General features: G+C 38.9%; 1 protein-coding gene and 1 long non-coding RNA gene across 4 annotated transcripts in view; one reads left to right on the top strand and one right to left on the bottom strand.

Annotated features, from left to right (window-relative positions):
- The window catches only part of CTNNA3 (catenin alpha 3), a 957,874-nt gene that overhangs the window by 198,094 nt on the left and 740,772 nt on the right, over positions 1-19,008 (top strand). For all 3 annotated transcript variants that reach the window (XM_034438682.3, XM_087871803.1, XM_087871802.1), the window contains one exon: positions 2,776-3,039. In XM_034438682.3, coding sequence (XP_034294573.2) covers positions 2,776-3,039 — 264 coding nt within the window. The remainder of the gene's footprint in view (positions 1-2,775; positions 3,040-19,008) is intronic.
- On the bottom strand, positions 9,425-11,687 carry LOC117678018 (uncharacterized). Its single transcript, XR_004594881.3, has 2 exons — positions 11,513-11,687; positions 9,425-9,457 (listed from the first exon to the last, which is right to left on the bottom strand). It is a non-coding gene; the product is annotated as an uncharacterized LOC117678018 (long non-coding RNA).

Consider the following 19,008-nt stretch of genomic DNA (forward strand, 5'->3'; position numbering starts at 1 on the left):
GATTAGGAAAAATTAGATGCTGCATTTTTACAGCTTTTTATCTATAAAGCATATGCTGTAGTTAATACAATATACCCCAGGATATGTTATGGAACCATAAATACTTGCCTTGAGATCTTTGTTTCTCTGGAAATCTTTTAAAAATGATATTGAGTTTGTTTCTGCTCTAACAAGATGTGATCTGTAGATAACCAACATTTTTTCCCTTGCTTCTTTGGCTTAACCCTCATACGTATTTGACATCTGGATATAGTGGTGGGTTGCTACAGGTTCGCCCCGGATCGGGCAAACAGGTAGCAGTGGCAGCGGGAGGCTCCGCCCACCCACCCAGATGTTTCTGCGCATGCGCAGAAGTGTCACGTGCAAGCGTGCGCATGCCCACGAGTGAACCGGTAGCAGTGGGATTTCAATCCCACTACTGCCTGGATACCATAATGCTATTATTTTACCTCATGTTCTTACATCACCTCAGTCATGCACTTGTTAAGGGGATTAGACAAATGCACCTCTCTGCAATACAGAGTAAATATATTGACTTACTTTAAGACACTGAGATACACGGCCACAGAATCTGGTTTATGAACAAGCAGGGCAGTTTAGAGATTTTATGTTCCTTAATGTGAATTGGCTGGTTAGCAGAGCAATATGTCAAACAATTTGGGAGAAATTCTCTTCCTTCTTCTCTTCCTCCTGGCAATCCAGTATCCTGGTTCTCCTGAGTTATATTTATTGGCTTTAGTGATTCCGGTTTCTGCATTTCTTGAAAACAGTTTCTGGTGCTCCACTGGGTAAATTAGTGTCATATTCACAAAGTCACATTATTAGTGACTTTGAAACTGTAACTTGTTCCTTCTATATTGTACATCAGCTATTGAGGAGAGATATGTAATTTATTTCTGGGGTTTTTTTTTCTCATCACTGATGCTTTAAATGTTTATACAGAATTAAATTTCATTTCTATAAGAAAATTCAACACAGAGAAAACAATCCAAATGCATTATCCACATCTCATCTGGCAAAGGCAAGATTATACAAGTATTTGTGTGCAAATATCTATACATGTGCGGAAATTTTGTTTTTTAATCTTTGTGACATGAATTAAATTCTTATTGGGTGCGTCTGACTCTGAGAATGGAGTTTCAGCTCCTGGATTGTTAGAGAGTTCAGTGGGTAAGGAAAATATACATTTCTTTTTTTTTTAATAAAAAGTTTTTTTCTTTTTTTTTCTTTTAAAACAAACATTACATAGTTAATCAATCAGTGTGTCATCTGGGTTATAAGTTTTGTGTCATCATAGTTAATGCTTACCATCATTTAAATATATATATATATATATATATATATATATATATATATATATATATATATATATATATATATATATATATATATATATATTTCTTTGCTTTTACATTTCAATTTAATATATTTCCTATTAAAACACTTTTTCTTCCAAAATTATTTGATTTTATACCACTTTTTGTCCATATTCATTTTCTATCCAATGATAAAATTGCCCCCATATGTTATAATACTCCGATTCTTCCTTCCCTTTAATGGAAAAGATACATTTCTATGTGATTTAAGGTTGAGGATTCGTTCCTATGAAACGAATAGGAGGATTATCACATATTTTTAATAGCCACTTCCCTATTTTTTTTCCTATTTCTATCATAATCTGTTTATGAGATTTCAGATGAATTTAGGTAAAGAAAGCCTTAATTTGACTGATCCAGGAAGGTGTTTTCTTGAGTAATGGACACTTTCAATGGGCATTTCAAAAAAACAAAAGACAAAATCTCCTCCTACACCTTTTGCACAAGTTCTTTCCTTTCATCCAAGGCTTGTTACAATACCATGTGCTAGAAAGCAGAGGGATAAAATAAACAGAGGGATAGAATCAAGATTACGTGAAGCGTTAATACCACTTTATAATGCCTTGGTAAGGCCACACTTGGAATACTGCATTCCGTTTTGGTCGCCATGATGTAAAAAAAGATGTGGAAACTCTAGAAAGAGTGCAGAGAAGAGCAATAAGGATGATTAGGGGACTGGAGGCTAAGACATATGAAGAACGGTTTCAGGAACTGAGTATGTCTAGTTTAATGAAAAGAAGGATTAGGGGAGACATGATAGCAGTGTTCCAATATCTCAGGGGTTGCCACAAAGAAGAAGGAGTCAAGCTATTCTCCAAAGCACCTGAGGGTAGGACAAGAAGCAATGGGTGGAAACTAATCAAGGAGAGAAGCAACTTAGAACTAAGGAGAAATTTCCTGATGTTTGGAATAATTAATCAGTGGAACAACTTGCCTCCAGAAGTTGTAAATGCTCCAATACTGGAAGTTTTAAGAAGATGTTGGATAACCATTTGTTGAAGTGGTGTAGGGTTTCTTGCCTAAGCAGGGGGTTGGACTAGAAGACCTCCAAGGTCCCTTCCAAAGCTATTATTCTAAATTCTAAAGGAACAAATTAGTTAACGAACACTTCCTAATCAATTTATTATTGGAAAAAAAGTTGAACAAATTGAAATAATTTGTTACAAATTACTTGTCTGCTTTGAAATGTTTGAAAAAAATGATCGCAGAGTCTGTTTTATTGCCTGAGGAACTTGTAAAAGTCAACCACTTGAAGCGACCATGTTTCCTTCCATGCTTGAGCAGACAGCTTAAAAGACAGCAGAGTTTTCATGCTTGTTCTGGGATATTTTATCCTGAATAATTTTTGAAAGGTTTATGTGGATAATATTAAAAATAACCATCTTGTCTTTCCTGATAGGACTTAAAATCTAACAGTCACCGAGATGAGATTGCTGCGGCACGGGCTTCTCTGAAGGAGACTTCACCTCTTCTGCATTCAGTTTGCTCCGCTTGCTTGGAGCACTCCGATGTCGACTCTCTCACTGCCAGCAAGGACTCTGTTTGTAAGGAGATACAAAATGCCCTTGATGTCATCTCCAATGCCTCCCAAGGAATTGGACATCCCAAAGTTCAACAAGTCCCACAGTCAGCCTCTCTTGGAAGTGCTCTCGATGAACTTGCGGTAGGACAATCACATTATCTTTCAGTAACATAATTTATTTAACTTGGGTTTGTTATTATAGAAATCCCATTTTGTTGATTTCTTTTTGCCCTGTAGTATTTTTTTAAAACTCTCTTCTCCCCTAGATTATTATTTTTGGTGAATAGCATCCATGCCTTCCTCTTTTTTTTTTTTTTGTGGGAAGGTCTGTTTTCTTTGCCCCCTAAAAATTAGGTATGATCCATGAGCAGGGGTGGGATTCAGTGGTGGGTTCCAAATTTTTTTACTACCGGTTGTGTGGGTGTGGCTTGGTGGGTGTGGCAGAGGAAGGATACTGTGAAATCTCCATTCTGATCCCAATCCACAGAACGGTTATTGCAAAATGCCCATTTCCTCCCAATCAGGTGGGACTTGGGAGGCAGAGAATAGATGGGGGTGGGGCCAGTCAGAATTTTTACTACCGGTTCTCCAAACTACTCAAAATTTCCACTACCGGTTCTCCAGAACTTGTCAAAACCTGCTGAAACCCATCTCTGGTGGGATTCTAACGATTTGGACTGGTTCGGGTGAACTGGTAGCGAACCGGTTCACTCCAAGGATCAGGTCAGCCCGCCCGCCCATCCCTGCACTTTACTTACCTTTATCTTCTCAGCGTGCACAAAGACCAGCTGGCTGACACGCATGCGTGCGCTGGAAACCAGAAGAGCAGCTGGCGATGGCGCACGTACCCACAGAGTATGCCTCCTCTGTGTGCCACCTCTATTCGCCATCACGCTCTAAGCAGTAGTGGTACAGATGTTGCTTAGATTTCCATTTTACTATTTCTTGGACTGTGGTTCCAAAAATTCCTTATGATAGGATGGGCTCGTTGGGTTTGATAGAAGCTGCAGGTCTATAGGTTCATCCCTTGTATATTTGTTTGTATCGATGTATGCGTGTGAATATTATAAAGTTTGTGAAAACTCTCATGCTGCTCACATGTGGCAATTTGGTTCCAGCAGCATATCCCTGATGGGCTGCTACTTCAGACCGAGGAATAACATGTTTTTATATGTGCAAAGAGCATCCATGTGTTCCTCCTTAAATCACCTTTATTCATAGCCTTTTCTATCTTGGTTTACTCCTATAATGTAAATCATACCTAAAGCAGGCTGAATAGATAAAGCAAAATTGATTGACTATTTACTCCTTTAAAAGTGTTTCATTTGTCTTTATTTATGGGAAAAAATGGCATTAGGTAAGAGCCTGAAGTAACCTTTGCTCTATGTTGTTTGTGAAATGCAAATAAAATGCACCATCTAAAAGCTCCCTTAATATCTTCCATACTACTAAGCTAGAATTTATAGCTGGGCAAAATCAGAAGTAAATCTGAAAACTGCCAAAAATGTAACCCAGCACATTTTAATCATTTCATTGTGTCAGTAATAAAAACCATCATGTTGCAAGTGGAAGTAACGATTTATAAAGCTTTGTTAAAGTTATTGTAGTGTGGATTATGTCAAGTAGGCCCTTGAGCATTCTTTTAAAATTCTTGCAATATATTTTAATCAGCCTCTTCAATTAATCACAAATCTTTGTTGATGGTTTAGACATTGCGTATATTTCTAATTTTTAAAATTTGAGTAAATGTTGTTTCAGACTCAGTCTGCAGTTTTATTCAGATTATAGGGGTGCTTGGTTTAGAGCCCAGGTTAGGATTCTAGTATTCATTTGTTGCAAAATGGAAAAGCTCCTGGCCCAGATGGCTCTTCAATGGAATGGTATCAGGTATTTGCAGGTGTTGGCTCCTATACTTTTGCAGGTGTATAATGAATAGTTTAACGACAGTAAATTGTCATCATCATTTTATTAGGAATGAGACAGACCAGTGGACAGGATTGAGTTGTTAAAAGCATCATTGAAATGTATTCTGAAATTTGCTTTCTATAGTATGGAGATCACAGCATGTTATTGTATTTCAGCATCATATATATTCATTTTTCCTTTAAAGTAAAGTGAAGTAGCTTTGATGCCAAATCTTAACTCTAGTATCTTGAAACTAGTAAGAAATATGTCTCTGAGGAAGTCTTGGTCTGTGCAGGAAAATTATGGTCCATACAGTACGTATGATTATATACTGTAATTACTGTAGGAAACGTTTCCTAAGTGGATAATTGAATCAAGAATGTAATGCAATAACTTTTAGGAAGGATTTGCTATTAGAATAGCAGTTACGGTATAAAGAAGAAAAGTGAAACACGTAGAAAAAACGAGATATACAAAAATTATCACCATGTCAGTTAATACTTAGTTGGGTAACCTTTAGCATGAATTACGGCCTTACAACGTCTTCCCATGGAGTGAACCAAGTCTTTTAGTTCTGCAGCTGTTATAATGTGAAACCAAGATGGAATGATTGCTTCTATTAACTGGATTTTATTGCTGGGTCGCTTCTGACTAATAAGTTTCTTTAGTCGGCTCCATAGATTTTCAATTGGGTTAAGGTCTGGGCTATTCCCAGGCCATTCCAGCAGTGGAATAGGATTATCTTGAAACTCCCCCAAAAAGTGGTGTTATTAGCCATCAAACCTCAAAAGTACACTTTTCCCAAAAGGTTTTCACAATTTTGGCCACTACTGTATGTATTATTTGTGGAAACAATATTTCTCTTCCATTTTGTATTTCAGATTAAAATATTTGGAATATGCTGTCAGGGTTCCAAGTAACACCCCAAATGAAAGAAAACTCCAAGGCTTGAAGTTCCCCAAAGTTCCATTTTATTAGGGATGTCATATTGGCACATCTGGGAAAACCCGAATCTGAAAGCTTCCAGGTTTTCCCCACCCAAAGGAAAGTCCAAGTCCCTGCCCAGCACCCATATGTCCATCACATGGTCCAATCAATGCACCATCCCATCTGGAAATGCCTCCCAGTCACACCCCTCCAGGTGCAAGGCAAGATGTCCTTGACGCTCTGAGAACGGAATGTTATTATGACTATATATCACCCTTGCTCCATACCATCCTCTCTCCCAGTTTCCCACAGTAGTAAATGTGGCAGGCCTGAAGATCCAATGCAAAAGATGGCTTCCAAGCCCAACATATACTTTAAAAATCTGTCCCAGAATATTGTTGGGATTTTGGTTCAGCAAAACTTAATTGACATTCCTTTATCCTGAATTAAAGATTAGAATGTAGTTGTATTTATTTACCTTGTTGTATAAAACTGGAAAATTAGTGTAATTTTTGTTTTACCTAAATGTTCAGCTTAAATGTTCTAAGCTTCTTAGCAGACATTAATTCTGTTGGAGTGAGAAGCACGAATTACTCAGGCAGGGACATTAGAAAATCTGTTTAATCAGATCTGTCTGTGGGAAATGCTCACTCATTGGTATTGATTTCTTTGTGGCTCCTTGGAGCTGATCAGTGCAGAGGTGCCCAACACAACGCAGATTCCTATTGATAAGTTAAGATGGATCTTTATTTTCTATCTCTCTCATGCTATTAATTCATTTAGGAAGAATGAACTTTTCATAGAAATTGCTATTAAATTCCCTGTCTGAATTGAACATTTAATTGAAATTAAATTTACACAATATTGGCATTTGGTGCTATTGTGTATTAAAAAAAAAACCTTTGAAATCTTCCCAGGATTTTGCCATGTTTAATGCTTTTTAGACGTGATGAACTATAACACCCATAATTCCCAGTCAGCATTGTTTTGCTCATTGGAGATTCTGAGAGTTGTATTTCAACACATCTGAAGAATAGGATGTTAGGAGACATCCAGTGGCGGGATCCCGCTGGTTTAACCGGTTCAGTGATTGCGTGCTTTGCATGCGTGAGCAGTTTTACGAAAATTTACCTTCCGCTTTACTGCTGGGGAGTAACACAGCTGAGGCACGGCAATCTGCTCTGCTGCGTAAATCAGCTGAGGTCAGTAAAGCACGGGGGTGGGCAGGCGGGCCCACCTGATCGTCGGAGCGAATCAGTTCGCTCCCAGCTGATCGTCAGAGCTACCAGTTTGCCCAAACCGGTAGAATCCCACCTCTGGAGACATCTCACCTCACAGGATCTATCACTTTGGAAAGTGAATGCTTTGAACCTCGACACATAATACAACTCTCACTATGTAGGGAACATCTATGCATGGGCTGCGTTTCTAATTCAGTGTTAGTGTTATGGGAGAAATAGCTCAAGATTGTCACTCCAAAATGTAACACTTGGAAGGTGCACACCGATTCATAAATCACTATGTGGGATTCTGGCTCTCTTCAGATTTCCTATCAGGAAGGAAGATCAGAAACGGGGTGTGTTTAGAATTCCTATAGAAATCTACTTGCTGCCTATTTCTTCTCTAACAGCTTTTGGCTACTTATAAAGATGCAGTAAAAATAGACATGAGAATAGTATTTAAAACATGATGAGTAAAGGCATGAATAAAGCAGCAGCATTTAAAGGCCTAGGTAAATAATGCCTGTGTGCTGAGCCTCTAGCAAAGAGTGAGCAGATTTTAATTCCAGTGGCACTTTATTCCATATTAAGCGTCTGCTATGGGGAAGTAGAATTGATTGCCCTTGTCAAACATACAGGTGTCCCATTAAGGCTCTGAGAGATGGTGTGTAGATGTTGGATGTGGTCTCAGCCAGGGTGGTTGGCTTCCAGCAGGAAAAATGAATAGTCAGCAATAGCACGAGGAGTGTGCACAACATAAATACATGGCTGGAAAAGAGCAGGGTTGTGTTTGGGTTTTTAAAATATATATACCGTATTTTTCAGAATATAAGACGCACTGGAGTATAAGACGCACCTTAGTTTTTGGGGAGGAAAATAAGAAAAAAGCTGATTGGCAGGTGGACCGGCCTCCCGGAATACCCCTAATCAGCTATTCCCAGAGGTGAATTTTAGCAACAGGTTCCTTGGTTGTGAGCTCTGTGCCTTGCTTTTTTTTTTTTTTTGCTTTTTTTCCTGCCTCTGAAACTTCTGAAACTCTGTTTCAGAAAAAAAAAATTTTTCCTGCCTCTGAAAGCCTCCGAAACAGAGCTTCAGAAAAAAAAAAAAAAGCCTCTGAAGCTCTGTTTGGGGGCTTCTTTTCTGAAGCTTCATTTCTGATGCTTTTTTCAGCCTCTGAAATCTCCGTTTGAGAAGCTGGGTGGGGTTACATTCGGAGTATAAGACACACCCAGATTTTCACCCTCTTTTTTGGGGGAAAAAGGTGTGTCTTATACTCCGAAAAATACAGTATTTATTTTAATAATAAAAATAGTAAAAAGCAATATATAGATAATATAATAAAAATAATATAAAAGAAAACTGTCTACATTGCATAGTAACAGCTGAATAACAAATCAAGAAAACTTCTAAGCATGAATAAAACATAAAAACGTAATGTGAAAACTTTCTAGTTACATATTTTTCTTTCCCTTTTGTTTATTTCTCCAATTGCCAGCCACCACACAGATATATACTGTGCGCTTTACCTTAAACACTGAAGATTATTGCTAGTATCTATTTGAATCCTTTCAGGTATTATTTTTCATTAGTCCATAACTTTCTTCCTCAAAGCCACATACCAAATGCATCTACATTTGCCCTGCTGTGTAATGTGTAATACCTCTGAGAGCCATTCTTGCTTAAATTTGATTAAATGTGTGTTATGGACATATATTGTACTGTCAATTGTGCCATTGCTGCATCTTTTCCAGTTTTGGTCTCCCAATCTGATAGTTAGCAATCTGATAGTTTTAGAGCTTGGGAGTCATTTTTTTGGATACTCTTGTCTACCGTTTCTTTTCTGTTTTATCATTGTTGGCATACGCCACTCAGAGCTACGGCACATAAAATGGGCAGTCATTTAAGTCCCATAATTGATTTAAAAAAGATTACAGTTCAGAATACTACTGGTAACCAGTGAAGCTATTTTGAACATTAAAATAATGGGAAGCCTATTGAGGAGTCCATGGGCCATTTTCACGAGTTGTTCCATGAAGGACATGTTGCATTAATTCAGACTTGATAAAAGGCTCTTCTAGTAGCAGCTGTTCCAGAGGATTCCTGGATTCTAACCCTTTCATTAATGGAGGGCAATTCTCATCCAGATCAGATATATCCACTAAATCCGGATGAGGAGCCCCCAGAATCCATATAGTAATAGCAATAGCACTTAGACTTATATACCGCTTCACAGTGCTTTCCAGCTCTCTCTAAGCAGTTTACAGGGTCAGCATCTTGCTTCCAACAATCTGGGTCCTCATTTTACCCACCTCGGAAAGATGGAAGGCTGAGTCAACCTTGACCCAGTGGGACTTGAACTGCCAAACTGCTGGCAATCAGCAGTCAGCAGAAGTAATGTGCAGTACTGCATTCTAACCACTGTGCCACCATGGCTCTTGCTAACCAAGGGCTGGATGAATAATAACTCCATTGTGTCCGAGTTCAGCTTCAGTTTATTCTTCCAAATCCTGGGGGGAAAAAATCATCTTTTTCATCTAAGAGTTTCTAGAGCTGCAGTGCCAGTGTCTCTATCCAGCTTGCTTAATATGGAATACTGGACATCTGCCAATAGTTGTTAAAATCAATCAGCTGCAAAAATAGCTTCTTAAGCAAGTTCCTCACCACAATTCTTTTTAAGGTGGCAAAGAAATAGATCGTAATTATCGGAGGGATTGCAAGACAGTGGTCTTATAAGAGACCCTTATAAGTTAATTGTTGGCATGAACATATTTATATGCCTTAGCTACTTATTGAGGAAACTGGAATCTGGATCACCCTTAGCAGTCTTGAGCATCTCTGGAAGATTCTCCTTGAAATGCAATCTATAGTTAGAAGAAACTATTTATAATACAGCAAGTAAGCTCCCTAAAGGACATGAAAATATATTTGAATACGTTTTCATTTCTCATTAAAAAATCCTTTTGTTTGGTTTTTTTTTCACTCTGTGTATTATCCAGTGCTGTAATGCTTTAATTAACCAGTTCCAATACCAAAATAGTTTTAAGCAGGTAAATTATCATGGTCTTTCTTGCTATTATTTGTTGCACTGCCTTTGGCATAATAGGTAGATACTATCAAGTCAGGCTATTGCAGGGATCATTTTTGCATTTTGATTTATCCTAATAAAAATGTATAGCTCTTCCAAGGACATTACTGAAATATCTCACATTCTTTTCATCTATTTTATGCATTATCTTCCAATTTTGCTTGCCAAGCATTATCATTGTTTTCTAGTCCTTCACCCTTTTACATCAACTTGCCCAAAGTATGGGTAGTCTTCCACTTATACGACCCCAATTGAGGCCAAAAGTGAGATGTGTTAAGTGATTTTTGCTCCGTTTTACAAACTTTCTGGCCATAGGTTGTTAAGTGAATCACTGCAGCTGATAAGTTAGTAACATGGTTGTTAAGTGAATCTGGCTTCCCCATTGACTTCGCTTGACAGAAGGTGGCAAAAGGGGGTCACATGACCTTGGGACACAGCAGCGGTTATAAGTATGAACCAGTTGCCAAGCATCTGGATCAGGGGTGGGTTCTAAAGTTTTTTACTACTGGTTCTGTGGGCGTGGCTTATTTTGTGGGTGTGGCTTGATGGTCATACGACAATTCTTTAGGATTTAGCAGAGGTACTGGTCTACCAGGCTTTTAACTGCTTGCAGAGCTGTACCGGTCTACCCATTTGTTTTTGGAGGCTCAGGTCTACTCATTTGTTTTTGGAGGCACCGGTCTACCCATTTGTTTTTGGAGGCACCGGTCTACCCATTTGTTTTTGGAGGCACCGGTCTACCCATTTGTTTTTGGAGGCACCGGTCTACCCATTTGTTTTTGGAGGCACCGGTCTACCCATTTGTTTTTGGAGGCACCGGTCTACCCATTTGTTTTTGGAGGCACCGGTCTACTCATTTGTTTTTGGAGGCACCGGTCTACTCATTTGTTTTTGGAGGCACCAGTCTACTCATTTGTTTTTGGAGGCACTGGTCTACTCATTTGTTTTTGGAGGCACCTGTCTACCACCACACTGCCTTTTAACACTGATCAGCTGTAGGGTGGCCCTTTGAAGCCCCGTGGCAAGAGTTTAAACAGTTTTTTCCTTCTAGCTGATCAGCTGGGACTCTGGAGGCAGCAATAGATTGGGGGTGGGGCCAAATAAAAGGTAAGAATTACACGGGGGGGCGGAGAGTGGGGGCCCAGCTCCTGAACAAAGAGAACCGGTTCGGTGATGTCATATCGTCACTGCTACCAGCTCGGCCGAACCGGGCCAAACCGGGAGGAACCCACCACTGATCTGGATTTTGATCACATGATCAAGGGGATGCTGCAAAGGTCGTAACTTTGAAAAACATTCAAAAGTCACATTTTTCAGTGCCAATGTAACTTTGAATGGTCACTATATGAACTGTTATAAATCAAGGACTACCTCTATGTGAGATTCTGTTTATCACCTATATTTCGTCCTTGATAATTTTTTCTTGCAGTCTGTGATACTTTTTAATAAAAAAAATGAAATAAATCTATTTGCTTACTCTTGCTTTTTCTCAGTGTTCAGCTTTCACGTCTGTGCTTTTACCAAGAGAAAAACGATCGCTTTTAACATTTCGGATTTCAGGCATTGAAATGTCCTTATCTCTGTGATCTTGTCTGAAGTTTTCATTGCCTTTCTCCATAGGATTTATCTTTTCTTCTGCAGCGCACAAATAAACTATAAAGAAAATTAAGGAGACTTGGGACATCCATGATAGCGCTGCCTGAGTAAGCTTAACAAATGTCACCAAGAGTTTTTAACTGTAAAGTGGTACTTGCCTTAAATTAAACTGCAGAGTCAGTTCCTAAACATGACAAGCTTTGAAATGTTATGGACTGGTTAAGAGGTTTTAGAAATATTAACATAAGTAGTACGTGTCACCTGAATATTTATCAACCTAGTAACTGGCTCTCCCTCTGTGAGCTACTTACCTTGAAGTACCCATTGGCTTCTAGACATGCTAAAATAAAATGGATGACAGAGTTCAGGTTTAGAATAGACCTTTGCAGTGTCTTTCTGTCCTGCCCTATACTGTTGAAGCAGCCCTGAGTTCAGGGGTGGGTTCTACTTACCTTTACTACTGGTTCACAACAGGAGTGTGCGCGCATGCTCGCTTTGCTCACAGGAGCACGTGTGCTTCTGCGCTTGTGCAGATCATCAATTATGACATCTGGGCAGGTGGGCGGAGCCTCCCGCCACTTTTACTACCAGTTCTAAAGAACCAGACAGAACCGGGAGCTGCCTGAGTTTCAATTTAGAGATGAACCGGGAGCTGCCTGAGTTTCAATTTAGAGATGAACCGAGAGTGAGACTTTAGTTTACTTTACTGTCATTGCACCTCGTACAAGGAAATTAAATGCCATCTTCAGTTTACATCATACATAACAAAGCGATAAAAATAAAACAAAAGCGCACATCCTTCACATTCTATACAATTGAATTGAAAACCCCTGATACTGCATTAATATTACACTATACAGTAGAGTTCAATATAGTTACTGCTCTGGGATAGAAGCTGTTTTTCAGCCTATTTGTCTTTGTTTTTATTGTCCTGTACCGTCTGCCAGATGGTAATAGTTCAAAAAAAAAAAAAAAGGGTGTCCAGGATGAGATGGATCCTTAAGAATGTTTTGAATTTTCTTAAGGCAATGGGAGTTATGAAGCTCTTCCATGGAGGGGAGAGGGCAACTAATGATCCTCTGGGCAATGACCTTAAGCCTCTGGAGCGCTGTCCTATCTGCCACTGTGCAATTAGCAAACCATACACAGGTGGAGTAAGTTAAAATACTCTCTATAGTGCAGCAATTTTTCATTCAGTTGTTGTTTCCTGAGAAGTCTCAAGTAGTATAATCTCTGCTGGGCCCTTTTGACCAGTGCTGCAATGTGAGCGGCCCAAGTCAGGTCCTCTTTTATGACAACTTGCTCCACTTAGTCTCCATTGATAATCAAGCGCTGGATGTCTGATGGATTACTTCAGAGGTGGGCTGCATTTACTTTAACAAAGAGTTTGCTGGTTGTGAGTGTGTATGCGCATGCTCGCTTTGCTTGCACGCGCCCCTTTGGGAGAGAAACGGAGTCTCAAACATGCTCCTAATCAACTCAGGCAGCTCCAGTGAGTACAGCAGGGGTGGCACAGATCACAGATGGGTCAGCCAACTAGCCAGAAAGTTAGTTATAAATGGAAAGCATAGCAGAGGGGCAGGTGGGCGGGCCCAGCCAGCGATCAGAGCTAAGGGTTCGTCCGAACCCTTGCGACCATGCAGCAGCCCACCACTGGATGACTTTGCATCAGGATGAGGCTTTTCCTCCCTAGAAACCCTCTCTGCTCAGATCATCTAGGTTGAAAGTGTGTGTGACAATCCTGTGCTTGGGCCAGAATAAATCCCCCAGCAGTGAGACATTTGGAATTTAATTTATTTGTTCTGATATTACAGCACAAATGTGCAGTCTAATTCAGTGTTTCTCAAGTTGTCAAGCAACTTTTAAGACATGGACTTCAACTTCCAGAATTCTGAGTATTGAAGTCCACATACCTTAAATGGTCAAGCTTGACAAGTACTGGCTTAATTTTCAAAATTATTTCCTTCCCCTACATTAAGTGTAAACGGTTGTAGTATGGTTTGATTATCTTTTGTGAAAGAAGCAGCAGCAAAAGATATTTCTTCTTTGATTAAATATTACTAATTCTCAAGCATTTCCATAGTTATTGGAAAAGACTCCTTGAGTCTGGCTTTCTAACGCTAAAGTTCCCCTTTGCAATCAACCGTACCTGCCCTGCTGTGAGAAGTTCCAAGAGGGAAAAAAAAAAAAAACCCAAGATGAACGAATGTTAATAACTTTATGAATTTATAATGCCTATTGCAATTTTCATGAATTAGGAGCTGCTCTCTTTAATTTGCACATTATATGGTTCGTATTGTTTTTTGTTTTATTTTGTTAAAAAAGCGATCTTGTATCATTTTGGAAGAAACAGAATTTAACAGATTTAACACACTCATACATACATAGATACATACAGATATACAAGAGTGAGCGACAAAGAGAAATATTGAAATAATAAAACATGTTTGTTGAACAAAATATTCCAGTAGCCAAAATGCTTGCTGAATTAATGAAACTCAAAAAAGGATATCTGTTAGAACTGTGTGATGCTTTGGGTTTAGTTTCCAAAAGGGTTGTAGCAGTGCAAATATAGCATCTGTCTGCATCTGTTTAAAGCAGCTGTGTCTTTTCCCTGGTTGCCTTTCTCAGCTGTGTGATCCTTGGAAAAGATGAAGCTGCTTTAAAGAGTTTAGATAGGTATTTGATTAGTGGCCCTGGGCATTTGGAAGCAACTGAACTGTACAGTCCTGCTATTTATCTCAGGGGTGAAATGTTCCCAGTTCGGACCGGATTGCCTGATCTGGTAGCGATGGAGGCAGGTGGTTCAGAGAACCGGTAGCAAAAATCCCTGTCCTCCCCCCCCCAATGCCCAGCTGAGCTGCGCGATCATCAGAGGCTTTTTTTTTTTAGTTTTTAAAAGCATTTTTTCTACAACCTCTTCGGCTGAAAAAATGCTTTTAAAAGTAAAAAAAAAGCCTCGGATGATCGCACGGCTCAGCTGGGATCGTCAGAGGCTTTTAAAAGCATTTTTCCTACAACCTCTTCAGAGGTTGTAGAAAAAATGCTTTTAAGAGCTTCTGACGATCCAAGCTGAGTTGCCTGATCGGCAGAGGCTTTTTTTCTTTTAAAAGCCTCTGACGATCCCAGCTGAGTTGCCTGATCGGCAGAGGCAACTCAGCTGGGATCGTCAGAGCCTTTTGAAAGCATTTTTTAACAACCTCTTCGCTGAAGAGGTTGTAGCAAAAATGGTTTTAAAAGTAAAAAAAAAAAGGCCACGCCCACCCAGTCACATTACCCCTCACTAAGCCACGCCCACAGAACCAGTAGTAACAAATTTTAGATTTCACCACTGATTTATCTGTGTATTCATATATCTATTCTAATAATTATGCAACACAGGAAGCCATAGTCCTGAATTTGTGAATTCCTATTGTTAGATGCTGCATTTTTTTCTTTATATTTATTGTTTTATCATAGAAAATAAAATTGTTGTTGTTGTTAGTTGCGAAGTCATGTCCGACCCATTGCGACCCCATGGCCAATGTTCATCCAGGCCTTCCTGTCCTCTGGAGTCCATTTAAGCTCATGTCTACTGCTTCAGTGGCTCCATCCAGCCACCTCGTTCTCTGCCGTCCCCTTCTTCTTTTGCCCTCAATCATTCCCAGCATTAGGCTCTTCTCCAGGGAGTCCTTCCTTCTCATTAGGTGGCCAAAGTATTTGAGTTTCATCTTCAGGATCTAGCCTTCTAAAGAGCAGTCAGGGTTGATCTCCTCCAGGACTGACCGGTTTGATCGCCTTGCAGTCCAAGGGACTCGCAGGAGTCTTCTCCAGCACCATAGTTCAAAGGCCTCAATTCTTTGGCACTCAGCTTTCCTTATGGTCCAACTTTCACAGCCATACATTGCAACTGGGAAAACCATAGCCTTGACTATACACACTTTTGTTGGCAGGGTGATGTCTCTGCTTTTTAGTATGCTGTCTAGATTTGCCACAGTTTTCCTCCTAGGAGCAAGCGTCTTTTAATTTCTTGGCTGCAGTCCCCATCTGTGGTGATCTTGGAGCCCAGGAAAATAAAATCTGTCACTACCTCCATTTCTTCCCCATCTATTTGCCAGGAATTGAGAGGGCCGGATGCCATGATCTTAGTTTTCTTAATTTTGAGTTTCAAGCCAACTTTTGCACTCTCCTTCTTCACCTGCATCAAGAGGCTCTTTAGCTTCTCTTCGCTTTCTGCCATTAGAGTGGTATCATCTGCATATCTGAGGTTGTTAATATTTCTCCCAGCAATCTTAATTCCAACTTTTGATTCATCTAGCCCAGCCTTTCTCATGATGTGCTCTGCATATAAGTTAAATAGGCAGGGTGACAGTATACAGTACACAGAAAATAAAATACGAAACAGTAAAACAAACAAACCAAATGAAAGAGAACAAAAACTTACATTCAACCCTAACAACAACAAAAAAGAAAAAAAAAAAACCAGTGTACTAAAAAGGAGGAAAAAGTGGTCAATTAAATTTAACATTTAACATGTAGGATCTACCCTGGCTGGGTGCTGAAAGAAACGAAAAAGCAATAAATTCTCCTCTCCTTTTACATACATGCATACATGCATTGTATTTATTATATTTAGCACATAGAAAGTCCACAGTGTCCAGTCTCTTATGTTTAGCCCATTATCTCTAATCAAAACAGTTAATTTTGCCCTCTCTACTTAATTCAGTCAATTTCAAAATCCACTTTTCAACAGTCAGCATCTCTTTCTCTTCCCAGTGTTTGGCAAGTCACAATCCTCTCAACCGTCACCATGTGAAGGAATACGTTAAAGAGTGTATGGTAAAATGGGCCATAAAAAGTTGGGCATAATATAATGCTAGATAAATGGGGAGAATATATGGACAATGATGTCTATAATTTACCTTAAATCATAGTTTTAAAGATAAGAGGCTGCATTTTTAATAACAAGGACTCAATCACATGAAACAAAATTAGAAAAGAACTGACATTTGTAGAAGTTGAAATGAACTATTCCTCTGAAAAAAGTACATCTAAGATCAGTTTGTTTGATGCAGCATGATTCTTAAACTTATGAAATAATTTCCCATTAAAAATCCATTGATTCAGCAATGAGTCTTGTTTTTATTATTTTAGGGATATATGTGATGTTACTTTCAAAAATAACATCCGCGGGATAATTTATAAGCACTGGCTGTTTCTGAAGAGAGGAATGGTAGTAGTACGCTACCATCTATTTTTTTCTGTTTTCTATCTAGCCTATCAGGTTCAGCCTGAAAACAGGAATTGTGTCTAGGAAAAGTAGCTCCTCCAATATAATTGCAAGCCAATAAATTTAAATAGTATTTGAATATTTTAAAAGCCTGAATAGAGAATTATCACTTGACATTGAAAGCATGCAACACAGCACCGGTGTAACTTTGTTCCTATGAGTCTACAGCACAAAATTATTGACAGCAGAGGAGAACTTCAATGTGAAGTTATTTACTCATACATTGTTCAAAATGATTTTCAGACTTCCTTTTAACATACAAAGAGAACGAAAGAGCCTTGCTTAACATTGTTTCTGTTTCCTATCAGTATGTTGAAAATTTCTTACCTTGAATAGTAGAATAAATTAACCTTCCCTAGCTTGGTTCTGGAATAACAACTCTTAATACTTGCAATCCCCTACCCCTGCCTCCAGCTAGGTTGACATTGGCAGATGATAGTGATAACCAGTGTTGGAAGAAATGTCCATCTGGGTTCAGTTCCAAGTGGGGAGAAAGACATTGAAAACATGGAGACTGCTGGAAAAGATGGTTTAATGGTGGACAGAACCATGTGGTTTTGAGGTCCTAGGCAAAAAAGCACATCGGTAAGAGATAGATAGATAGATTTATACTCTCTGTTGGGCTTTGAATTTGAGCTTGTATTCTGATTGGTTGTCAGGCTCCCATGGGACCATGCAGGGGTAACTTTGTAGGTTGTCTTTTGAGTTCCAGGCTTGGTTGAGCCTTGCTGGGTGATGCAATCTCCCCAGGTGCCATGTGGTGAATTCTGTTGCTAGATGGGTAGAGGGCTAATCCTATCTTTGTTGGATCTTGGGTGAGGGCATTTGCTTATGAATAGACCTAGCTATCTCTTTATCTCTTAAGTGCTGACATCTGCTGTGGGCTATTGAGGAGGGTGGGGGCTATTAAGAGTGAGTCTGCTTCATGCCTAAAAACATATTTCTCCATTTCTCATCCAGGAAGGTATAATATTCTGCCTTTTTAATATTTCCTAGAATATTTCATTTTTCTAGGAGAGGGATGGGTGCTAACTTACTACACCAGTAAATCACGTAGTGAAATAAGATTATGAAAATAGCTGAGGAAAACCTATTATGTTCTATTATTTCCACTTAGGCTACCATCCCCCCAACCTTTACAGTTTTGAACTTCAATGCCCAATAGCTCGAGTTAGAATGGCCAAGGATCAAGAATAAAGAGTATTGTAGCCTAAGATAATTTAGAGCAAAGTACTGTATTCAACTTGGTAGACCTGAAGTCTTGCCAAAAATATTGAGGGCTACAATTCAGGAATAGAAATAAAGTAGGTCTTGATTTGTGTAGATTTAAGAGGTAAAATTAAGTTTCAGTTGGATTTAAAATATCCAGTTTGCTCTGAAAGGGGGATGCATGAGGCTCAGGGATTTGTATGTGCACTTCTGATGTAGATGTGAAAGACTTCAGATGAAATCCAAAATTCTAATCTACCCTGTTTCCCCGAAAATAAGACCCAACCGAAAAATAAGTCCTAGCATGATTTTTCAGGATGCTTGTAATATAAGCCCTACCCCCAAAATAAGCCCCAGTTAAGATTGTCATCCAGATGGATGCATTTAGTGCCGAATTTCTCCAAAAATAAGACCTAAACAGAAAATAAGCCCTAGTGCGTTTTTTGGAGCAAAAATTAATACAAGACCTGGTCTTATTTTCGGGGAAACACAGTAGTTGTCGCTGCATGTCTACATGAAGTAGATATTCCTGAAACGGATTGATCTTTTTTATTTTATGCAAAATTATGTTTTTCCTGTTGCTCTGAAATGACTAATTTAATGTCATCTGAATAAGAATGTTCAATTTTACTTGATTTTTGTTGTTACTAATTTTTTTTTAAAATGAAGGTTAAAGAGACCCAAAAGCATTCAAACATGATTAACGCTGGCATGAATTTGTTGGCATGAATATCTTTATGTGAATTTTGTCCTTTCTGCTTTTATGATTTGAAGTGAAATTAAATATTAAAATAAAAATAGCAAGAAAGCATAGTAACATTATGAATAAATAGCAAAGATAGGAACAAAAAACGGGCTCATTCACCACAATAAATGATTAGGCAAAGTTTAAAAATGTG

Source organism: Pantherophis guttatus, chromosome 6 (assembly GCF_059756535.1).
Source record: "Pantherophis guttatus breed Tessera chromosome 6, ASM5975653v1, whole genome shotgun sequence".
In the NCBI taxonomy this organism is placed as follows: domain Eukaryota; kingdom Metazoa; phylum Chordata; class Lepidosauria; order Squamata; family Colubridae; genus Pantherophis; species Pantherophis guttatus.